General features: G+C 40.5%; 1 protein-coding gene across 1 annotated transcript in view; it reads left to right on the top strand.

The window, feature by feature from the left end:
* Positions 1-21,874, top strand: part of LOC124805008 (fibrillin-2-like) — a 425,338-nt gene that overhangs the window by 140,813 nt on the left and 262,651 nt on the right. The window contains exons 14-15 of the mRNA XM_047265408.1: positions 10,146-10,326; positions 10,433-10,602. Coding sequence (XP_047121364.1) covers positions 10,146-10,326; positions 10,433-10,602 — 351 coding nt within the window. The remainder of the gene's footprint in view (positions 1-10,145; positions 10,327-10,432; positions 10,603-21,874) is intronic.

The following is a 21,874-nucleotide window of genomic DNA, read 5'->3' as shown; positions in this document are numbered from 1 at the left end:
GTTGCCACTACTGGGCATTACAGGTACCGTTCCGCTGGCTTCGTTCTGGAACCACTACTCGTGACAATCAACAGTGGCATGCAGGCTCCTGAGGCTGAGCCTAGGTGCAGCTTCACTCATCAAAAGCACTGAAGCTCTGACAGGCATCCACAGCCACTCTCGGCTATGGAGATGCATAGTCACCGCATTCTCCTCCAATGGGGCCACAGTACAGACCACAGGCAGAGCGAGGATCTGTGCTCGGCAAGATCCTCGCCAGGCACTGACGTGCCACCTCACACTTACAAGCAGCGATGACTTAGCAAGGCCTCTGCAAGTCAGCACCGGGAAAGGGATGGATTGATTTAAAAATTCTTTCCAATAAATGGTAGTTAATTGAATTATGTTGTTTAGTGCTCTGGTGCTCTACAGGATCACTCACCCTCACTCTTCACTCAACCTCCTGAAAGCAACACAACCTCAACTCACGTCAAAATGATTAAAAATAATCTACTCGTCAGATGGCAGGTATTAATGCAAGAACACAAATGTAGCTTTTGGAAGCAGAAATGCTTCTATCTAATAACAGAGAGGGAATGGAGAAGGAAGGAGACAGAAAGAATAGAATGAGAGATAAATCAACAATAATATTCTGAAAACCGACAAGATTTGAAATCTTAATATAGTATTAAGTAATGGGCAAGATAGTTAAAAAGCCAGAAATAAGGTCAGAACACACTTGTAATAGAAATGGAAACAGACAAAACTCAGAGAAAGCCACATACTGATGTAGAAGAAAGAATAAAAGAATGAAAAATAAAACTAGTAAAAACACAGACTGTGACATGAGCCACACAAAGTGATATTGATGATTCTTTCATCACTGCTTTTTTGATTAACTTCAAATGCATCAATGAGAAACACAAATTGATGCCCTACAGTATTAGTTTGTTTTATAAAACAGTTTTTGGCTTACGAGACCATTATCAGATAATGAGTGCGTCATTGCGTATGTGTGTTGATTGCCATGTATGATGAAATCTGATTCGTGAAATAAATTAATGCACTAGCGCACTCACAGTTCGTGCCATATAAAATCTTTTCTGCAGTAATTTTTGTTCTTGCAGAAGAGGTCTATGTGGACAAATAAAGTAGTAAATCATAGCTGATTGCTGTTTTTATATTCCGTAAGAACCTGCTTAGGATGAAGCTGTTGACACTGTTCAGCATTCACTTAACAGCATCAAGTGTTAGATTGCTACTCACCGTGTATCCCATCAAAGGCAGGGCTACACGTGAAATCAGTCACGTGAACTACAAGCTAAGCTGCAACCACTGTGCTGCTTCACATGGGCAAGACAGCCTACAGGCTGTCTGTCTGCATGAATAGTTACTGATGAACTGTGGCCAAGAAACAGCTGGACCACCCAGTTGCTGAGCACTTGGGCTGTTGATAAAATATCGATACATCAGTATTTTCCCCAAAAATATTGAAAGATATCGGCAATATTTTTTTGACTCATACATTGATATCGAAATTGCAATATCAAGTGCCGATATTTTTATTTTACATTATATTTTTTCGCAGTTCTTGATAAATATTTGAAGTTGTTCTTTTGAAATTGCAGTAGAACATTATTTTACTTCCACTGTGCGAAAAAGTCTTACTACTTTTTGAACTTTCATCATGTTCTGTCTTTTTCAACACAACTAGTGTAGTGTCTAGGAAGCCTGCATACTCAGTTCGCTAGAAAATTAGTGAAACAAGTCATATTAATGAGCTTTATTACAAAAAGAAAATTAAAATGCTTAACTTTTGCAATCACACGGATGTGTTGCAAGCAAAGGGTGACATACAAAATAATCACTCTTCTTCAGTATAGACAATCCCATGCCTGTGCTACATAGAGTGTACAAGCAAAATAACTAGCATTGACGCTGCTCTCGAAGTTGCTAATCTTGAAGCTGCTATTGAACTGGGCCATCACCAGTCAGTTGTGGCACTTACATCCTCTTCACATAGGGTCCACTGCTGTCGCATTGTCGTCCTGGAGGGAGGTCCGGTCAGCGTGCGATTGGCTGACTTCTTCTCAGAGTCTTCTCTTTTCTGTCATTCCTATTTGGCGTGCCGGTGCTTCGCTTTACACCATAACATTCCTCCACCACAAAGCAATGGACCATCATCATATAGGGAGGATGACAATGGGAGGGGAGGCAGGGGCGTGGACACTCAGATGGTCCGAAATCTCTATGGCTGCAGGGGATGTCAGGCTTCTGATCGTAGCCCACTGCCCGGCCTTCACTCTGTTAGAAACATTGCTCGGAAAATGCCCAGAAGGGTACGCATCCACCACCTGAGGCCCATAGCACGATGTAGAAGGCATTGACTGCTGCCGCACTGTCCTCGGGATCCGTGAATATGGGGAAAGAGATACAGAAGGATCACTGTACAGATGACAGTGTCGAATTTGATTTTGACGTCAGCACTGCAATCTGTCTGGGCCTGAAATGAGATACATGTATGTGCCAAATCAACGAAGGGTCCAGACTCACGCGCACCGTCTGCTTCTACTAAAAACCTTGGAAAACACAATATCATGTGGCGTGAAGCGATACCTGCAGTCTTCCTTTGGCGCTGGATGCTGGGGAGGGTGGAGAAGGTGGAGCAGTGTCCAATGGCGGTGGGCACGAAGCAACTCCACCAACGATGGTCGATCTCACAGATGTGAACAATAGCAGATGAGAAACAGTTGCAGTGCTTGATCCCTGGTGTGTGTGCAGTGCAAAGTTTGGCCATCTGCTGCTCAAAGGTTCTGACAAAACGTTCCGCTTCGTCATCGGACTGTGGATAGAACTGTGCACTAGTTAGATGCTGTATGCCATTGCGTTCACGGAATGTTTCAAATTCTTGTGACGTGAACTGAGGGCCATTGTCCAACACTATGACTTCAGTCAAACCTTCGAGGCAAAAAGTAGAGGACAACGGCTCAACTGTGCTACATAACATTGTCGAATTCATTGGCGCATCAAAAGGAAATTTGTTATAAGAGTCTACCACAATCAACCAGTGAGTGCTGCAAAAAGGTCCCGCAAAGTCTATGTGCACCTGTTGCCATGATGATCGCAACTTAGACCGAGCAGAGAACTTTTATGGCGGAGCGGACTGATTTTCCACACGTGAATGACACTGTGATGTCGTCTGTTCTATTTGGGTGTCCATATCCTGCCAAGTACAGTGACTTAGTTGACAACATCGGTAGCTCCGTGAGGCTATTTGCAGATGACACGGTTGTCTACAAGAAAGTAGCAACATCAGAAGACTCGTACGTACTCCAGGAGGACCTGCAGAGGATTAATGCATGGTGCGACAGCTGGCAGCTTTCCCTAAACGTAGATAAATGTAATATAATGCGCATACATAGGGGCAGAAATCCATTCCAGTACGATTATGCCATAGGTGGTAAATCATTGGAAGCGGTAACGACCGTAAAATACTTAGGAGTTACTATCCGGAGCGATCTGAAGTGGAATGATCACATAAAACAAATAGTGGGAAAAGCAGGCGCCAGGTTGAGATTCATAGGAAGAATTCTAAGAAAATGTGACTCATCGACGAAAGAAGTAGCTTACAAAACGCTTGTTCGTCCGATTCTTGAGTATTGCTCATCAGTATGGGACCCTTACCAGGTTGGATTAATAGAAGAGATAGACATGATCCAGCGAAAAGCAGCGCGATTCGTCATGGGGACATTTAGTCAGCGCGAGAGCGTTACGGAGATGCTGAACAAGCTCCAGTGGCGGACACTTCAAGAAAGGCGTTACGCAATACGGAGAGGTTTATTATCGAAATTACGAGAGAGCACATTCCGGGAAGCGATGGGCAACATATTACTACCGCCCACATATATCTCGCGTAATGATCACAACGAAAAGATCCGAGAAATTAGAGCAAATACGGAGACTTACAAGCAGCCGTTCTTCCCACGCACAATTCGTGAATGGAACAGGGAAGGGGGGATCAGATAGTGGTACAATAAGTACCCTCCGCCACACACCGTAAGGTGGCTCGCGGAGTATAGATGTAGATGTAGATGTAGATGCGCTAACTGTTTCATAGGAACAATCCCCCCAGTGTCTTTGGTGAAGTAACTGCAACACTTCTTTTTGCAGAGCTTTGGGGATCAACACATGTGACTGTCCACTGTGATTTTGAACAAGAACCATAAGAGGAAGCATCAACTTGCAACACAGTTGGTTTTTCAGGATCAAAGTGAACCGAGCAATGATTACTGAGCAATGCCTCATAAGTTTTTGAAGAACTTCTCGGCACTCATCTGTCCAAACAAAGAGGACGTTTTCGTGACACAAACAAAGCAGTGGAGCTGCAATTTGTGCAGCATTCGGCATGAACCGAATATAATAGTTGATTTTGCCTAAGACTGACTGCAATTTTGTGACATTGTGAGGAGCTGACAGTTCACATATGCGTAGCAAATGTGTCTGAAGAGGATGTACACCTTGACTGTTTACAACATGAGCATGATACTGCAACTCAGGTTTAGAAAAGTCACACTTGTCCAGTCTACACTTTAGTCCCGCATCAGATAACACGCGAAACGAAGCGTGCAAATTTGCAGTGTGTTCTTCAGATGTATGACATGCTACGGCAATATCATCCGTATAGTTGGAAAATTTTGGTTCTTGAGGAGTCAGCTGTTCCAAATACCGTTGGAAAATGGTGGGTGCAGAAGCACTGCCAAAAGGCAAACTTCCGTAAATATTTAAACAGGCCCAAACGAGTGTTCACAACACACACTTTTTGAGATTCTTCATCTAACGGTACTTAGAGATATGCGTCATGCGAATCAATTTTGGAAAAGTAGCAACCGGTGCCTAATCTGTCCGTAAGATCCTCTGGGTGTGGCAATGGATAAGTATCAGTCACAGTTTGTGGGTTGACTGTAGACTTAAAGTCAACCCAGAGGCAAATGCGACCTGAAGTTGTGGGGAGCAAAACCAGTGGACTTGCCCTTTGACCAGCTTGTATGGGTGCAATAGCTCCACTACCTTGCAATTCCTTAAGTTCAGTGGCCACTTTGTCCCGTTATTCGATGGGAACAGTTCTGGCCCAGCAAAATTTGGGCTGAACACTCTGAAATAAAAAATTCTTTCTTAGCTTTCCATTCTACTTTGTTTAATTTTGAACTCCAGATGCGACAAGTTAAAAAGCACTTCATCTGTTTCGTACTTTTTATTAATTTTGTAGTTGTGGGAGCACTAATTCTGTTAATTAAATTATTCAAAATAAAAATAATTCTTATTGCCCTTGTAGTGTACTAAACATTCATTTATCTTTATGCATTCACCCTTCAGTGATTTATAAATCACTTCACAAGTTTCTGGAATTGTTTTGGTTAATGTGCAATGTGATATTCAAGTGCTGTGTATAAACTGGAGCAGCTCCCTCCTGTTTCAAGAAATCCCAGTGTCACAGTTCGCCTGACTTTTGCACGTATAGTATTTCTCAAGAAAGTATTCTGTTTCGTAATATGAGAAGCCACTTTACTGAGTAAATACTGAAATACACTCTCATCCATTCAAAGTAATTCATATGTAAGATTTTCTCATCCATTCAAAGTAATTCATATATAACATTTTATATCTCCACTAGCAGCTCTTGTAACAAATTTTGGTGAGTGCTTTTACTATCTCGACGTAATACCTGTGGCTTCATCTGAGTATGTTTCCTTTTTTGCTACCACTTTTCTTCCAAATACAAACACAGTGCAATTGTTGTACTAGCAAGCACAGCACATAATTGGTTGTTGTCCACCATCTTGACATTTGATGAAAAATGTGATGACAATGTAATACCCCTTTTTAGCACCAAGTCATAGATCTTTCTCAAAGAAATTTTATGAATATTTGATCATATTTCTTTGTTAAAGAAATATGATAGTGTAATACTGGCTCGTTTGAGCAGTGGAGTTGCGTTTGGGCAGTACCTTCTCCTGCTTCTGGCTACTTGAAGTGTGAATGTTAGCTGTATCAGCAGCAGCAGCGAGCAGCCAGATTCTACCCGGAAAAGTTTTATCTGGTGTGCCCGAGCTGCCAGATTCGTGCATGCGCAGAGCAGTCTGGGTTGTATTGGGGAGGGGTTAAGTCTCCACATAAGCCATGTTTACGTTTAGTGATTTTGCTGTTTCCCCTTCGCTTACACTTCTCACGTCAAATGAAAACAAAACAGATTTCTGTGGGTAGGAGCTATCAAGTGAATTAAAATACATTCTTATAATTACGGAAGGGTAACATATGTTCCAACCTGGAAGGTCTACGGGAGAAAATGCAAGACAGGGAAAAGTGGCGTGATTTGGTTCATGGGGTTACGAAGAGTCGGAACCGACTAAACGAATAGAGAGAGAGAGGGAGAGAGAACATATGTTATTAGTTTCAGATTTCTGATTTTATTGTATTTCCACATTTATGGTAGTCAAGCATTAATCGCCTTGAGAAAAAGTGAAGTTATTTTTGTTGGTTTGCTAAATAAATGTGGCTTTCATTAGTCTTTTCCCCATAGGCAGTCAATTTATTAGAAACGAAGTGTTTCATTTCGCACTGTTGGCTAGTTTCAACTGTTCACTGCATTTTAAGTTCACATTTTCATCTTCTAGCAGGTATGGCATTATTTCATAATAAAAAACCAAACACAAGATAATACAGTACAGGTACTCCAAGAAAATTTGCATCCTGAAAACCACACTGAAAAGCTTAATATCAGGTTGGGGCCCAGGGGCCTACTTCACTGTGAATCTGGACATATGTATGTACATTATAGGCCAAATTATGCATTTTGATATGGTTTATGAAATTCCTATGCTCTTGGAGTATCCTGCTTCTTCTATGACGTTATGTAAGGTCTCTTAATACTATATATGTATGAGCACATGGGCTTCCTACATCATCGTAGCTGCCCATGCGCAGTAACACCTGTTTTCTGGCGCTCTCTAGCAACTGCCGAAACAAAGCAATTTCTAACAGGTCACGTGAAAATATGCAATGAAATAGAGAAAGATGGTTGTTTGCCTTTCTTGGATGTCCTGGTTCGAAGGAAGAATGATAGTTCTCTAGGGCATTCAGTTTACCGGAAACCCACTCATACTGATTTGTACCTGCAAGCATCGAGTTGCCATCACCCATCGCAAACCATGAGTTTGCTTAAAACACTTGTTCATAGAGCTCATACTGTCTCAGATCTAGATAGCTTATCTCAAGAACTCGCCCATCTAAAGACAGTATTCAGCGAAAATGGGTATTCCATCCAGCAGATTAACAGGGCACTAACAGTTAAAACTAAGAAGCAGGAAGTGAATAAAGAGGAGAACATGTCGGAACAATCTTTAGCTTTTCTTCCTTTCGTTGGCAACACTTTGTTTAAAATAGCAAGAGTCCTCCGAAAATTTCAGGTAAAAGTGGTTTTCCGCCCACCATCGAAGATTGCGGACCTTGTGGGATCAGTTAAGGACAATCTGTTACTACGAAAGGCCGGAATTTACAAGATACCGTGCCAATGTGGTATGGCTTACATAGGTCAAACCACACGCACCGTGAAAGAACGCTGCACTGAACAGCAACGTTACACCCGTCTTTTGCAGCCAAGCAAGTCCGCTATTGCTGAACATTGTATTTCTACTGGACATTCAATGGAGTATGAGAAAACAATGATTTTGTCCACAGCAATGTCTTTCTGGGACTCTATTATTAAAGAATCCGTAGAAATACAACTGGCGGAAAATATGTTAAACCGTGACAGCGGCTACCAGCTGGACAGTGCATGGAATCCCATCATCTCCACGATTTGTTCAAATCGAAGATGACAGAGTGCGTCAATGGCCGTGGCAAACAGCAACGCAGAGGGCAACTGAGTTCCGCTATTCCACCAGCGAGGGCGCTGCCGGTGGGCAGTGTTGGTTCAACTATCAAGTTTTCGACGCATGCGCAGAATAGTTACAGTACGCTATGTATTGCAGAGCGGAGGACATTATCGCCAGTCTGCGACGGCTCACCTGAACATGACTGGCAGGTGCCCAGTTGAAATATCGTGCGAAGTATTGAATGACGACCGGCTGCAAGCCCGAAATTTGTTTGAACACACAAAAATATGTGGTGTGAATGTTGCTGCACATCATAGATCTTTCCAATTTTTTTTCTGAGTTTTTTCGTTCTCTGAAGTTCCGTGCTGGTGTATAAAACCTTTACTATTCAAAGGATTGATATCTTTACAGCTACGAGGGAAAAGTAAACTGTTACTTATCATGGAAAAAGGGTATTTTTCAACTTGGAAGAAGTGTATTTTTAACTGTGAAACCTGGGAAAACCAGGATTTTATTTATTTATTTATTTATTTATTTATTTTCTTGTCCGCATTTATTGCCCTGGAGAGGAAATGCTGACGTAGTTGGTACTAGGTGCTACCAACAGAAACTGCAGTGTTTAACGCCACCATGCAATTTTGACACTACAACTGCTACGTCACTGGCGTTTGCAGAAATGAAAAAAGAGAGGGAAGTCAACATGAAGTGTTCCAGGCAATTATGTGACGAAACCATGCGATGGACCCATCAGACACCTTTTATTGTAACCCTTACCTGCTGTTACCATTGTTAGCAAAGTGGTTATCACCAAGTGTGAACATGCGTTATTTCGCTTTCAATTCTTCCTCTAAGAGGGTTAAGCAGGCTGCTAGCTTGTTATATGTATCAAGGGCCGATAATGACATGTTTTTAAATATTGATGTATTGGATTCCCAATATTTTTAAAAATGTCAGCAGTCCACTGAGCATGCTACGCAACACAACATTCTTCATTCCAGTGGCTGCTTCACAGCTGGTGCCATCTGGATCATTCCTATCAACACCAGCTTTTATGAAGTGCCAGTCGGAACTCTCCATGCAATATGTCTTATGTTCCTTTAACCCTCCTCAATCTTTGTTAGTCATTGTCATTTGCCCATCTATCCCCTTCCCTGTTTCCACGCCAGCACCATACAGCCTTCTGTTCCACCAATGCCTCCATACTCTTTTTACTTCTCTCCTTTTCTGCACCCCTCCCCCCCCCCTCCCTCCCCTCGCTCCTGCCTGTCCTCCCTCCATCCACTCTCCCAACTGCACCTAACTGCCCTACCCTCTTTCCACCTCAGTACATTACACTCCCACAAGTAGCACTTTACCGTCACCCACCTCTACACTGCTATCCCTCCCCCTCCTTGCTTCAGCGTCCTCCTTACCGCCACTGCCCAGATTGCTTCTCCCATCATGCCCAGTTGGTTGTAATCTGGCCTCAGCTGCCAGAGACAGTGGTCATGTGTGTGAGAGTTGCTTTTGCATTTTTGCATGAGTTTGTGTGTGTGTGTGTGTGTGTGTGTGTGTGTGTGTGTTGTCTAATTCAGAAGAAGGCCTTTTGGCCAAAAGCTTACTTGTTTAGTAGTCTTTTTACTGTGCATGTCTGCAACATGCAACTTTACATATTTTGTATAATTTTTTAATGTGATTTGAGAAGAGGTGAATTATTGGTTGGCTGTCTGTGAATATTTAATTCTTTTTCATATTTTCTTCTATCAATAATTAAGTGAAACAAATTATGGAAAATTTGAGATGGAATAACAACAGTATGAAAAGGATAAATTGCTACTTACCACACAGAGGAAGCATTGAGTGGCAGACAGGAACACTGAAAAATGCTCCTAGAGACAACAGTGGCCATAAGTGTGTGTGTGTATGTGTGTATGTGTGTGTGTGTGTGTGTGTGTGTGTTTTGTTTTGCCCACAACTGATGAAGGCTTTAATCCAACAGCTAATAATATATAGCAGTCTCTTGATAATAAACATGGCTCTGATAATTCTTCTTTTTACTTTGTATTTCATTTGTTTCTATGGCCATTGTAATCTTCACTTTGTCAGGTTTTGTTGTACTATTGTTGTTAATATTATTTGTGTATAAATTATTTGTCAATTTGTGTGACTTTGGTTTGTCTCTTGTTATCTCTATGTGTAATTCCTGTATTTTTGTTTGTGTTTTTCTGCTAACACTGTTTGTACTAATTTTCCAATTGCAATAAAATAATTAATAGATGAGGTATGGTATGTGACTGAAGTTATTCATATGAACAGTGCATCTGTCCTACTGGAACTCAACTGAACATTGATACACAAGTATGTGAAGACATTGATGAGTGCAACGAGTTAGGACCAGATGCTTGCTTTAATGGAGAATGTGTTAACACAATTGGTTCTTATATCTGTGAATGTGAACCAGGCTACATTCTGGATAATACGGGAAGGATCTGTATTGGTGAGTTAATTTGGAAACTTTTGCTAGTGTGGTTACTTTTACTATGAAGAGTAGCATACATTGTTTGTCACCTGTATCCTCCTTAAGCCTGCCAACCTTCTGCCAGACAACAGGAAAGGTTCCTGTTGGGCACGAATGTCTCATGGCCGATGTGAGAACAACTTGCCACGACTTGCGCTTAAATCAGAATGCTGCTGTTCAGTAGGGCAGGCCTGGGGAAGTCCCTGTGAGCCATGCACACAGCACCAGTGTGACTGTCCCAGGGGTTATGCAAAGGTAAGTTTATATTCTCATTTATTTAGGGTACATTTGTTACATAGATCTGTAAGTGTGAGCAAGTCATTTATGTGTGGAATGAGTCAATATGTAACATAAATGGTAAGGAGTATAACAATAACACTGTAGTAGTAGTAGTAGTAGTAGTGGTGGTGGTGGTGGTGGTGGTGGCAGTAGTAAAAAACTTTATGAAAAGTGGCGTTTTCACCATTATTTTTCCTGTACTCCTTAGATTAAAATGCATATTGTCGCAGAAGTTTGTCGACGTGGGTGATGCAGTAAAGCTTGAGGATTATATAATGTAAGGAAACAGTTAACAGGAATGTCTATTTTGTCAATATATTACATAATCAATTTCAGTAATAAACAGACCATCCTCAAGTTTATTCTGACATCATAGTCAGAAGTATGACATCCCAGTAGCCCTCAGCTATCAAGCATCTTGTTAAAAACAAAATTCTCCATTAAGTTAAATATCAGGAGCAGATATAGCATACAGTAAATCTGTGGCAAACCACATGACAATATTGTCATGCCACAGATTTACTGTGAGCTATATGTGCATCTGATTTATAATTGAATGAAAATTTTGGTTGGTAACATGATGCTTTATACTGGTTTTGGGTTGTCACACATCTGATTACAATGTACAGTACAACTGAAGATGGTCTATTCATGAGTGAAACTGCTTGTGTAATAATTTGATCAATACAGCTGCATACAACTATGATTTTTCAACAGTTTGTACAAGCTGCAAATCATCGCCTCGTCGAAATAATATGCTTTATAACAGACTTTCCCCTTAAATTCTATGTGGGTGTGGGCTTGAAATGAAAGGTTACATTTATTACTACTAAAGAATTTTTTCCTTTAAACGAGGAGATATTACTGCTTGTGCCAGTGATATAATTAGGCTGTGAGTGGACCATTTTAATACCAGCATAGTTTGTTCCCTAGTGTGCGAGTACCAAATGCTTCAGCTCAGAATGGAGATTATCTTTCCTTCCAGTGCAAGGCCCAGAGGAAGGCCACTGTAACGGTGGCTTAAAATCAGTTTCATTCATCCAGTGTAGATATATTACAACGTGGGACGGCCAGTGTGGCCGAGCGGTTCTAGGCGCTTCAGTCCGGAACCGCGCGACCGCTACGGTCGCAGGTTCGAATCCTGCCTTGGACATGGATGTGTGTGATGTTCTTAGGTTAGTTAGGTTTAAGTAGTTCTAAGTTCTAGGGGACTGATGACCTCAGATGTTAAGTCCCATAGTGCTCAGAACCATTTTTTTTTTTTATTACAACATGACATGGCTCTACACTCAGAATACTTTTTTGTTAAATATGGATTTTATTTCTGTAAGGTCTGCCTCCATAGCGCAGTGATAGCGTTACCACCTACCAAGCAAGGGGGCCTGGTTTTGATTCCCGGCAGGGGACTAGGTGTTGTGTATCCTTCATCATCAGTTTCATCATCTTTGACATGCAAGTCACCAAAGTGGTGTCAACTAAAAACACTTGCAATATGGCGGCCAAACCTCGAAGGGGATATCCCGGCCAAAAAATGCCAAATGATCATTTCATTTATTTCATTTCTGTAAGGGATTCATACGGTTTGAGAAAAATTAGGAAATGCAGGCATACTATAAATCTGTTCTCCAAAGATGAATCCCAGGGTACTTTTATCACTGACTTTCACCTACAATATGTGTGCTTCCTCTTTTCTTCCCATTCTGTATTTGTAATTGACATTCAGCTAGCTAATGCATATCTTCCCCATTTTATTGATGTATTGCTTACAACAACGAGTAGTAATTTAATTCTGACAGCTGTGAACCCATGCACAGTAAGAGTTTTATCCTTTACAGTTTTCTAATTTCTTGCAACCCTTATGGGCAATTAATCATTTTTGATGGCCTTTCTCATTATATATACCAATAACCATGAAACTCATATTTTTTCATTCCTTTTTAGAAAATTCAGTTACTTGTAGTTAATGAAGAATAAGTTCTGAACTAAACAATGGAAAATCCACGGTGGAATGTAACAATATTATGAGAAGGAAAGTCGCCACTCACGATATAGCGGAGATGCTGAGTCCCAGATAGGCACAACAAAAAGACCTTCACACTTAAAGCTTTCGGCCAATGGCCACCATCAACAATACACACACATACGCACACACAAACACACACACACACACACACACACACACACACACACACATGCATACACACTAACGCAAAAGCAACTCACACACATGACTGCAGTCTCAGGCAACTGAGACCACACTCAGTGGTGACTCAGCATCTCTGCTATATGGTGAGGTTCTGAATTGAGTCTTATGACAATTTTTATATTCCTCTGTCACAAAAAAATTTTTGACCATTGTCTATCAACCCAATCAAACTGGTGTCCCACTAAGAAAAAGTATTCCCTATGGTGTAATACTTTTTCTCCCTTAGCTATGGCCCCTCTATAGCAATAGGTAAGCCTTTCAGGCATTGGGTTTCCTTTGTCTTTTCCTGCGACACTGTCATTTTTTTCTCTCTTGCTGTTTTTGTGGGATAGTCAATGTCATCCTCTCTTGCTGCTCTATTTGTGGATCTCTATTTTGTTTTTGTACCATTATTTCTCATTGATCTCAGAAATGTTAGTTGTCCTGCCCTTCTGTGTGGATCATCATCTTAACACCAGTCCTTCCTAAGTTCAGCTAGCTTCTTGGTCTCTGTTTGCCTCTGATTCTACACATCTTCCAGTCTGATTACATGTCCAACAGGCCTTGTTCTTTGAAGTCTATATAGTTTCTTCTCATACTAGGGGACCTCAAAAAGTAAGATTATTATGGCAGGCCAAGTAACTTCTGTTGAATGCTGTACTTCAAAGTGACACAGATATATGACACTATTTTTCAGAAACATCAAGTCTCTGTACACAGCATTCAGAATGTTCTACTAATAAGACAGTTCCTAAATGATAGAAATCCAGTCCTCACTCATGAGGCCATTGAGAAACAGCTCATAATCCTCATCATTGAAAAATCTGTGATTATTGTGAATCATTTTCTCAGTTGTCTTGACATTGTTGTCTTTGGTCAATGTTGATTGCTTTCCTTCCCAGCAATGTCTGTGTGGCTTTCGTCAAATTGTTGGCACCAATTTACTATGGCTAGATGTGGCATTGCATAATTTTATGGTGAACCTGTGTGCAGTTTAGTTGTTTTGCCCACAAGAGTCATACTATCGGGTGTACTTCAAAGTTGGAGTGTGTTACTAGTAGCCATGCCGTTTGACTCACACACTGTGATGCACCTGTCATCTGTAGCACAGCAGGGCTGTGTCTCCAAGAAACACAGTACATGCACTCTCTTCTTACACTGCTCCACTCTTGCTGCACAATGGCCTTAGTGTGAGACGACTTGTGTAACTTACTTTTTGAAGTCCGCTTACATTTCCCTTAAATTCTGGTATAGGTCTTCCTTTGATGTTCGCTACCATCTTTAGCCTCCTCTTTTTGAGCCCAGGATCTTCCTAAGGATTTTGCTGTCTTCTTTTTCTAATTTTTCTCAACTATATCTTGACAATGTTTTCACCTCAGATGCAAGTAACATTTCAGTCTTTACTACTACACTATGGTGTCCGATATTTTTGTGTGTTGAATTTTTTTTATTACAATATTTTCGGTTTCTACAAAAGATTCTCCTCATCATTTTTTAATTTATGTTTATGTAGTTCCTATTCAAATTTCTTCCTGTGATTTAATCTGTAAGGTACTTAAATTTTTTTCACTTTCTCCTCAGTGCCTTCTAGTGTTTCCCTATCTCCAGTGGTAAATCTTTCTCTTCAGAACATTTTGCTTTTGATTTGTTTCTTTACAACTACTTCCATTTCATTTATTATTTGCTAAGTAATCCACAAAAACTAGATAATTCATTTGTGTTCTGCTGTCCTTAGTCCACATATGCATCTGTGATACCCTCATTTCATTATTTTTACTGTGCACTGTCTGATTACTTCATCCAGGGTGACATTAAACAAAATTGGCGACAGTCTGTCTCCCTGTTTAACTCCTGTCTTGATACCTAATACTTCTGACAGCATTCCCCTTGAATCTCACCCATATCTTAGTGTCCATCAGTGCCTCAGTTGTTAGTTCTCTTATAGTGTTTTTGTATATCACTTGAGTTCAGAGCTTTATTGAAGTTTGTGGAAGCTACTACCATCATCTTGTCTTTTAAGAAAATATATTGTATCAACTGTTTCAGAATAAGAATCTTTTCTATGCCTGTAGAACAGGCATAGTTATTCACATCCCTCTTACAAGTATTTTTATGTACTGGTGCTATAATTACATTCTTTCATCCTTTTGGGTAATTTCTTTGTCATCAGACTGAGTTAGTAAATTTTTGTCATGTGGACCAGGACCATTTTGACTCCCCACTTTATTTTCAAAGTTAACACTTTGGAAATCAGCTGTTTGGATGAATATCAGCCCTAGGAAACTGAAGCTGTTATTTTAAGTTTTACTGGCACATATTTAATTGATGTATAATTAGGAGTAATTCATACTAAAAAAGACTAAACTTGAAGATTTATTTATCATGTGTGCTTTACTTCTTTATTAGATTACAAATTTTAAAGTAATGATGACAGAAAGTATAATTATCCTCCCAAAAAAGTGTGATGAGATTTATTGAGCAATTTCTTCCTCTTGAGCTTCCAGAATTTCTTGTTCACTCAACAAACATGGCTACATTTGTAGCTGAGTTACAGCAAAATGTGAAACCTAATAAGTACATGAATGGAATTATGCCATTACGATCATATTGGCTCAAACATTGGTGACGGCAGCTGCTATGTCTGCTACTGTTTCTTTTGAAATAATTCTAGAAATTGACAACAGAAGGCAGGACCAGTCAAGGGACAGCTAGTGAGATGTCCATACATTGTTCTAATATGCAGTGAGTTGAATTTTCAAGCAATAGATGGCTTGTGCATCAAGAAAATTGCGGCCTGACCTATACTCGAGCATGATCTTTTTAACACAGGTTGTGACCTGAGCTGTCCTCAGGAATGGACTACAAAATGTTAAAGTCCTATCATGCCCAGCTGCCTTGTTTATCTTCTGGTAACTTACGGTTTGTGCCTTCTCATCTCTAGTTGGTATGCATGATTTTCTTGCTTTATATCTGGCCTGAGTCCAGATCCTCCAGTTCCTGGGTGGTGTGTGAGGCAATAGATTGTGGAAATAGAAAAACTAACAGATTCACAAGTCGTGACATAGTCAGAATAAGAGATTCCATTGATCCAGGAAATATTTATTTTATTACAAATCCAGTCATGGACCACAAATGTTTATCAATCACATTATTACTTTTGGCCAATGATGACCATCTTCAGACCTAAAAATAAAATACAGCGGTAGCTTGACATACAAATGTTTTCAAACTACCCAAATAGAGACTATAAAATCATTAAAAAAAATGACAACATTCCTATACCTGAGTAGATGCACTATGCTACACATATTGTGCCATTACATATATAGATGGTATAGTCGTAATAATTAGCCATACAAGCTTTGTCATAAAGTTACTATTTTGAGCACCATGAGTGCGTTTATGACATACATGTTGACACTTTGAGGAAACAATTTATACTGCAATGCAATGATGAGCGATGTTTCCAGAATGAGATTTTCACATAACTTCAATAGAAATATTCTTTTTAATTAATTAAACAAAATCTTTCCTGTGGATTTAGTGCAAATAGATGACAAAGCACATATGCTTTGTGCTCACATATTATATAATAAAATGTGGCAAGAAAGAAAGTTTTATGAAATGTAAACTACATTACAAAAATTACACACCACGGCCACACAATCCACTTGCTAAACAGGAGCACATCCTGCTCACAATTACATACAATAAAATGAGCAAATCTTGTCAGACATAAACAGTGCTGTTTGTCTCACATCATCTATTCGTGAGCCACTGTTCAATAAAATATTGCGAGGAAGGAGGCTATATTAAAAATATTAAATTACCTATGTAACAAAGAGTAAACAGCATAGTGCAAACAATCACTAAACAAAAGGTCTGTGACTCACTAATAAATCAGAATGGAATCTTTTTCTTTCTCAATAATCATACTGTGCTCACAGAAATTACTCACCAAACAGTCACACACAAAGCAGTTCAAAATTACATGCTACAAAATAAAAAAAAATAAAAAAACAATTGTCATTGGACATAATCATCAAGGTTGTCACACATACTATCCTTTGTAACTCTATAATGTAAATCTCTTCATGTGGAAGCAGAATAACACTTAATCATTGTTACTTCTGATACTGTATCTGTACAAGTTAAAGATTATCTATTCATATAGACTGAATGGAATGCTGTACAACATTATATATTTCGTAGCAGTGGCATTTTCTTCTGCAGCTAGCATCATGAGACGTATATACTCATAGAGTAGACTTTTACAGTGACTCTTGCTGGTTGCAATTATTTTGACTCCATTTATATAGCAGCTCTGATGTACAAGGTATATATATATATATATATATATATATATATATATATATAGAGAGAGAGAGAGAGAGAGAGGGAAACATTCCACGAGGGAAAAATTTATCAAAAAACAAAGATGATGTGACTTACCGAACGAAAGTGCTGGCAGGTCGAAAGACACACAAACATACACACAAAATTCAAGCTTTCGCAACAAACTGTTGCCTCATCAGGAAAGAGGGAAGGAGAGTGAAAGACGAAAGGATGTGGGTTTTAAGGGAGAGGGTAAGGAGTCATTCCAATCCCTGGAGCGGAAAGACTTACCTTAGGGGGAAAAAAGGATGGGTATACACTCGCACACACACACACACACACACACACACACACACACACACACACACACACACACACACACACACATATCCATCCACACATATACAGACACAAGCAGACATCTCACAAGCAGACATATTTAAAGACAAAGAGTTTGGGCAGAGATGTCAGTCGAGGCGGAAGTGAAGAGGCAAAGATGATGTTGAATGACAGGTGAGGTAGAGTGGCGGCAACTTGAAATTAGCGCAGATTGAGGTCTGGTGGGTAACGGGAAGAGAGGATATATTGAAGAGCAAGTTCCCATCTCCGGAGTTCGGATAGGTTGGTGTTGGTGGGAAGTATCCAGATAACCCGGACGGTGTAACACTGTGCCAAGATGTGCTGGCCGTGCACCAAGGCACAGCCACAGGGTGATCCTCATTACCAACAAACACTGTCTGCCTGTGTCCATTCATGCGAATGGACAGTTTGTTGCTGGTCATTCCCACATAGAATGCATCACAGTGTAGGCAGGTCAGTTGGTAAATCACGTGGGTGCTTTCACATGTGGCTCTGCCTTTGATCGTGTACACCTTCCAGGTTACAGGACTGGAGTAGGTGGTGATGGGAGGGTGCATGGGACAGGTTTTACACCGGGGGCGGTTACAAGGATAGGAGCCAGAGAGTAGGGAAGGTGGTTTGGGGCTTTCATAGGGATGAACTAACAGGTTACGAAGGTTAGGTGGACGGCGGAAAGACACTCTTGGTGGAGTGGGGAGGATTTCATGAAGGATGGATCTCATTTCAGGGCAGGATTTGAGGAAGTCATATCCCTGCTGGAGAGCCACATTCAGAGTCTGGTCCAGTCCCGGAAAGTATCCTGTCACAAGTGGGGCACTTTTGTGGTTCTTCTGTGGGGGATTCTGGGTTCGAGGGGATGAGGAAGTGGCTCTGATTATTTGCTTCTGTACCAGGTTGGGAGGGTAGTTGCGAGATGCGAAAGCTGTTATCAGGTTGTTGGTGTAATGGTTCAGGGATTCCGGACTGGAGCAGATTCGTTTGCCACGAAGACCTAGGCTGTAGGGAAGGGACCGTTTGATGTGGAATGGGTGGCAGCTGTCATAATGGAAGTACTGTTGCTTGTTGGTGGGTTTGATGTGGACAGACGTGTGAAGCTGGCCATTGGACAGGTGGAGGTCAACGTCAAGGAAAGTGGCATGGGATTTGGAGTAGGACCAGGTGAATCTGATGGAACCAAAGGAGTTGAGGTTGGAGAGGAAATTCTGGAGTTCTTCTTCACTGTGAGTCCAGATCATGAAGATGTCACCGCCGTACTAGGGAAGGTCCTAATGAAGGTTGCCGTTGCCTTCCTCTGACTGTAACGGGCATGAATGATATGATGAAAATGACACAGCAACAACCAGTCACCTCGGGGCAGGTGAAAATCCCTGACTCTGCTGAGAATCAAACCCAGGACCCCATGCTCGGGAAGCAAGAACACTACCTTGAGACCACAAGTGGCAGGCAATGTATGAGATAAAATAAATTATTCAGATAGTTAAGGGAGCCAAAAATTTAATTGGGATGGGGGACTGGAATTTGATAATAGGAAAAGGGAGAGAAGGAAAATTAGAACATGATCGGGGGGAGGGGGGAGGGAGGAATGAAAGAGGAAGCTGCCTGGTAGAATTGTGTACAGAAAATAGATTTTAAATTGTAAATATTTTCAGGGGGAGATGTGGACTCTGACCATTATTTATTGCTTGTGAACTACAGATTAAAACTGTAAAAATTGCAGACAGATACTATATTTAGAAGATAGTGAATGGATAAGTTGAAAGAACCAGAGGATGTTGAGAGTCTCAAAGGGATCATTAGGCAGCATTTGACTGAAATGGTGGTAAGGAGTACAATAGGAGATGAATGGTGTGGCAGTTTCCAGTGATTAAAGGTGGCAGTGTGGTACTGGTGTGCAAGACTCGCACTTCCCCTTGGCTATCGAACTTATTTGGAGTTGCTTTGCCAATCTTCTTTTCATGATAGCCAGCTGCAATGCCCTGCACAACTTCTTCTCCGAAGATAAGATGCTACTTTGGAGGAATTTCTTATACTTTTAAAATAACTCCATCCACTCAAGAATACTTTGAACTCAATCTCACTGTATTTTCATCACACATAACTGTTTTCATACAACTAAAACATTTTTCGTAAGCTCAACACCTTCCAGTCCGTCAGGAACTATCACATTCATTTTTCCATAAATACAGTCTACAAATCTCTCCAAGTTTAAGAAGACAACTGTCCGGACCTTACGAAAGTAAGAGAATAAATGAATAAGTAATTGTCTCTACTCTTGTTTCAACAACATTCAAATGTTTACACATGGAGTACAGTGCATTTATTCCTTGAGCTGGACGCATAACTTCTTAGGCAGTCTCAGCGACTACCTGCCTACGCTGATCATCCGTCCGATACACGTCCGTCCTGCACACACATAATTGTGGTGCAGTAGACACAGTTCTGCTTTACCACACTCATCTCTAAAACAACGCGTGGTCTCTAGAATTTACCCCGAAATTCTCAAGGCACTACATATCCCTTACGTTAGCTCGAACACAATATTTTACACATGTTCGTTATGTACATAAATATTGTATTCATATAATATTACTTCACGTTTCCATCAATTTATATAACTTTTTTTTTCCCATCGGGTACTTCATATATAGCTCTCTTTCCTTTTCCATGTTAATACCATTATAATCATGGATCTTTTGATCAATGTAAACTTTGTAAGGACAAGAATCTCTCAGTTCCCTTTCCAGTCGTAAACTCCAAGTGTGCATTACCCAAGCATGTGCTGTTTTTTGCTCTTACTTCTTGTACTACTTTTTCTAAGTATGGATTTATTCAATACCTTTTACAATCTGGAAGAACTCTGGGTAAATAAAGGTGTTCTTTTCAACACATGTAACTTCACACAAACATAACAATGCGAGTGGAAACGAGAATTCAAACTTACCAGAATAATCTCTACAAAATTTGTGACTTCTGTCACAATACTGCCCTTTTCCTTTAGGCACAGTACCTATACCTCACATATGGCTTAATACTATGAAAGCACTTCCTCCCTCCATTTTGGTAGGTTCGCCCCTTTAAACACATTCCTAATATACTACGGTACAGGTCAATCCCCTTCTTGGTGTCCCTGCCTGCACAGTGTAGGTCAGCCTTTCTTGGGTCTGCCTACCTGCTCTTTTCCATCCAATCAATGCTGGGTGCACCCTCCTTCTCCTTCCTGAGTAGGCTTCATAGTCCATTGCCCTAGTATACATCTTTATGTACCCTAGAATTTGAGTAACTCTTAGAGAAATTAACATCCTACTTCACTCTTTACACTCGCTTCTCAATACTTTCTTTAAACCTTTAGAGTCCTCTACTCTTCCAGTCCTATGTTCCTCATCAGAAAAGTAGTTACACTGACACCAATTCTGTCCAGTTAAGTATACGATGTAGCATAAAGAACCACAATATGTTCCTCATTCTCTCATGTACACACACTAGTGTAATACCATCATCATAACCATAAATACTCCCTGTACATACCTTCATGTGATGTGGAACCGTCACCTCACATAGCCAGGTGCGCATACCTATCACTATGTGCACACTTTTCTCCCTCCAACAAATGACGGTTCCCCATTATCTTAAACTGTTCTCTTCCTGTTTGTGTCTTTGTGTTCCATTGTGTGTATGTGTATGAGTAGTCATGTAGCCTGATTCTTTGGCCAGCTTATGGAAAATAAGTTGAAGGTTTTAGAAAACCGAGGAAATCGAGAAGGACTTCAGCGATAGAAGTAGAGGGAAAGATAGACTGGTACTCAAAACAGAAGTAAGAAAGGAAAAAGTAGAAATGGTTGCTAAGATTGAAGAAGAGAAAGAAGATAGCCCCAAAGGCAGGAAACCCTTCCCACCCCCCTTCCCCAGAATCCCCACTTCGCCAGTACTTGAGTGAGAAGCAGGAGGATGTATGACGTTAAACGTCCCCTGGAGAACGGACATTCTCACCTTCACCTTTGAAGTCCCCAAAGAAAGATCTTAGCAACTCCTATGGAACGGCAATGGTGAAGGATTAGGTAGTCACACTTGTCTGCAAGGGTCATTTGAAAGGTGTGGTGTGTGTGTAGTGTTAGTCATGTTTGTACCTACACTACCCACCCCTTTCAAAATTTATATAAACCCTCCCCATTCATATCACATTTCACAAAGCATATAAATTATTCCATAATGAGTAGAAAACTATGTATCATATCATCGTAAGCAGAAATTATGTATCATATCGTCATAAGCAGAAACTATGTATCATACCATCATAAGTAGAAATTATGCATCATATCATCACAAATATCTCATTATTCCTCTTACCCTGTATCGTATCATTCACATCAT

Source organism: Schistocerca piceifrons, chromosome 7, assembly GCF_021461385.2.
Source record: "Schistocerca piceifrons isolate TAMUIC-IGC-003096 chromosome 7, iqSchPice1.1, whole genome shotgun sequence".
NCBI classification, from domain to species: Eukaryota; Metazoa; Arthropoda; class Insecta; order Orthoptera; family Acrididae; genus Schistocerca; species Schistocerca piceifrons.
Note: the sequence above shows the minus strand (reverse complement) of the source record. Positions and strands in the feature narration are given on the sequence as shown.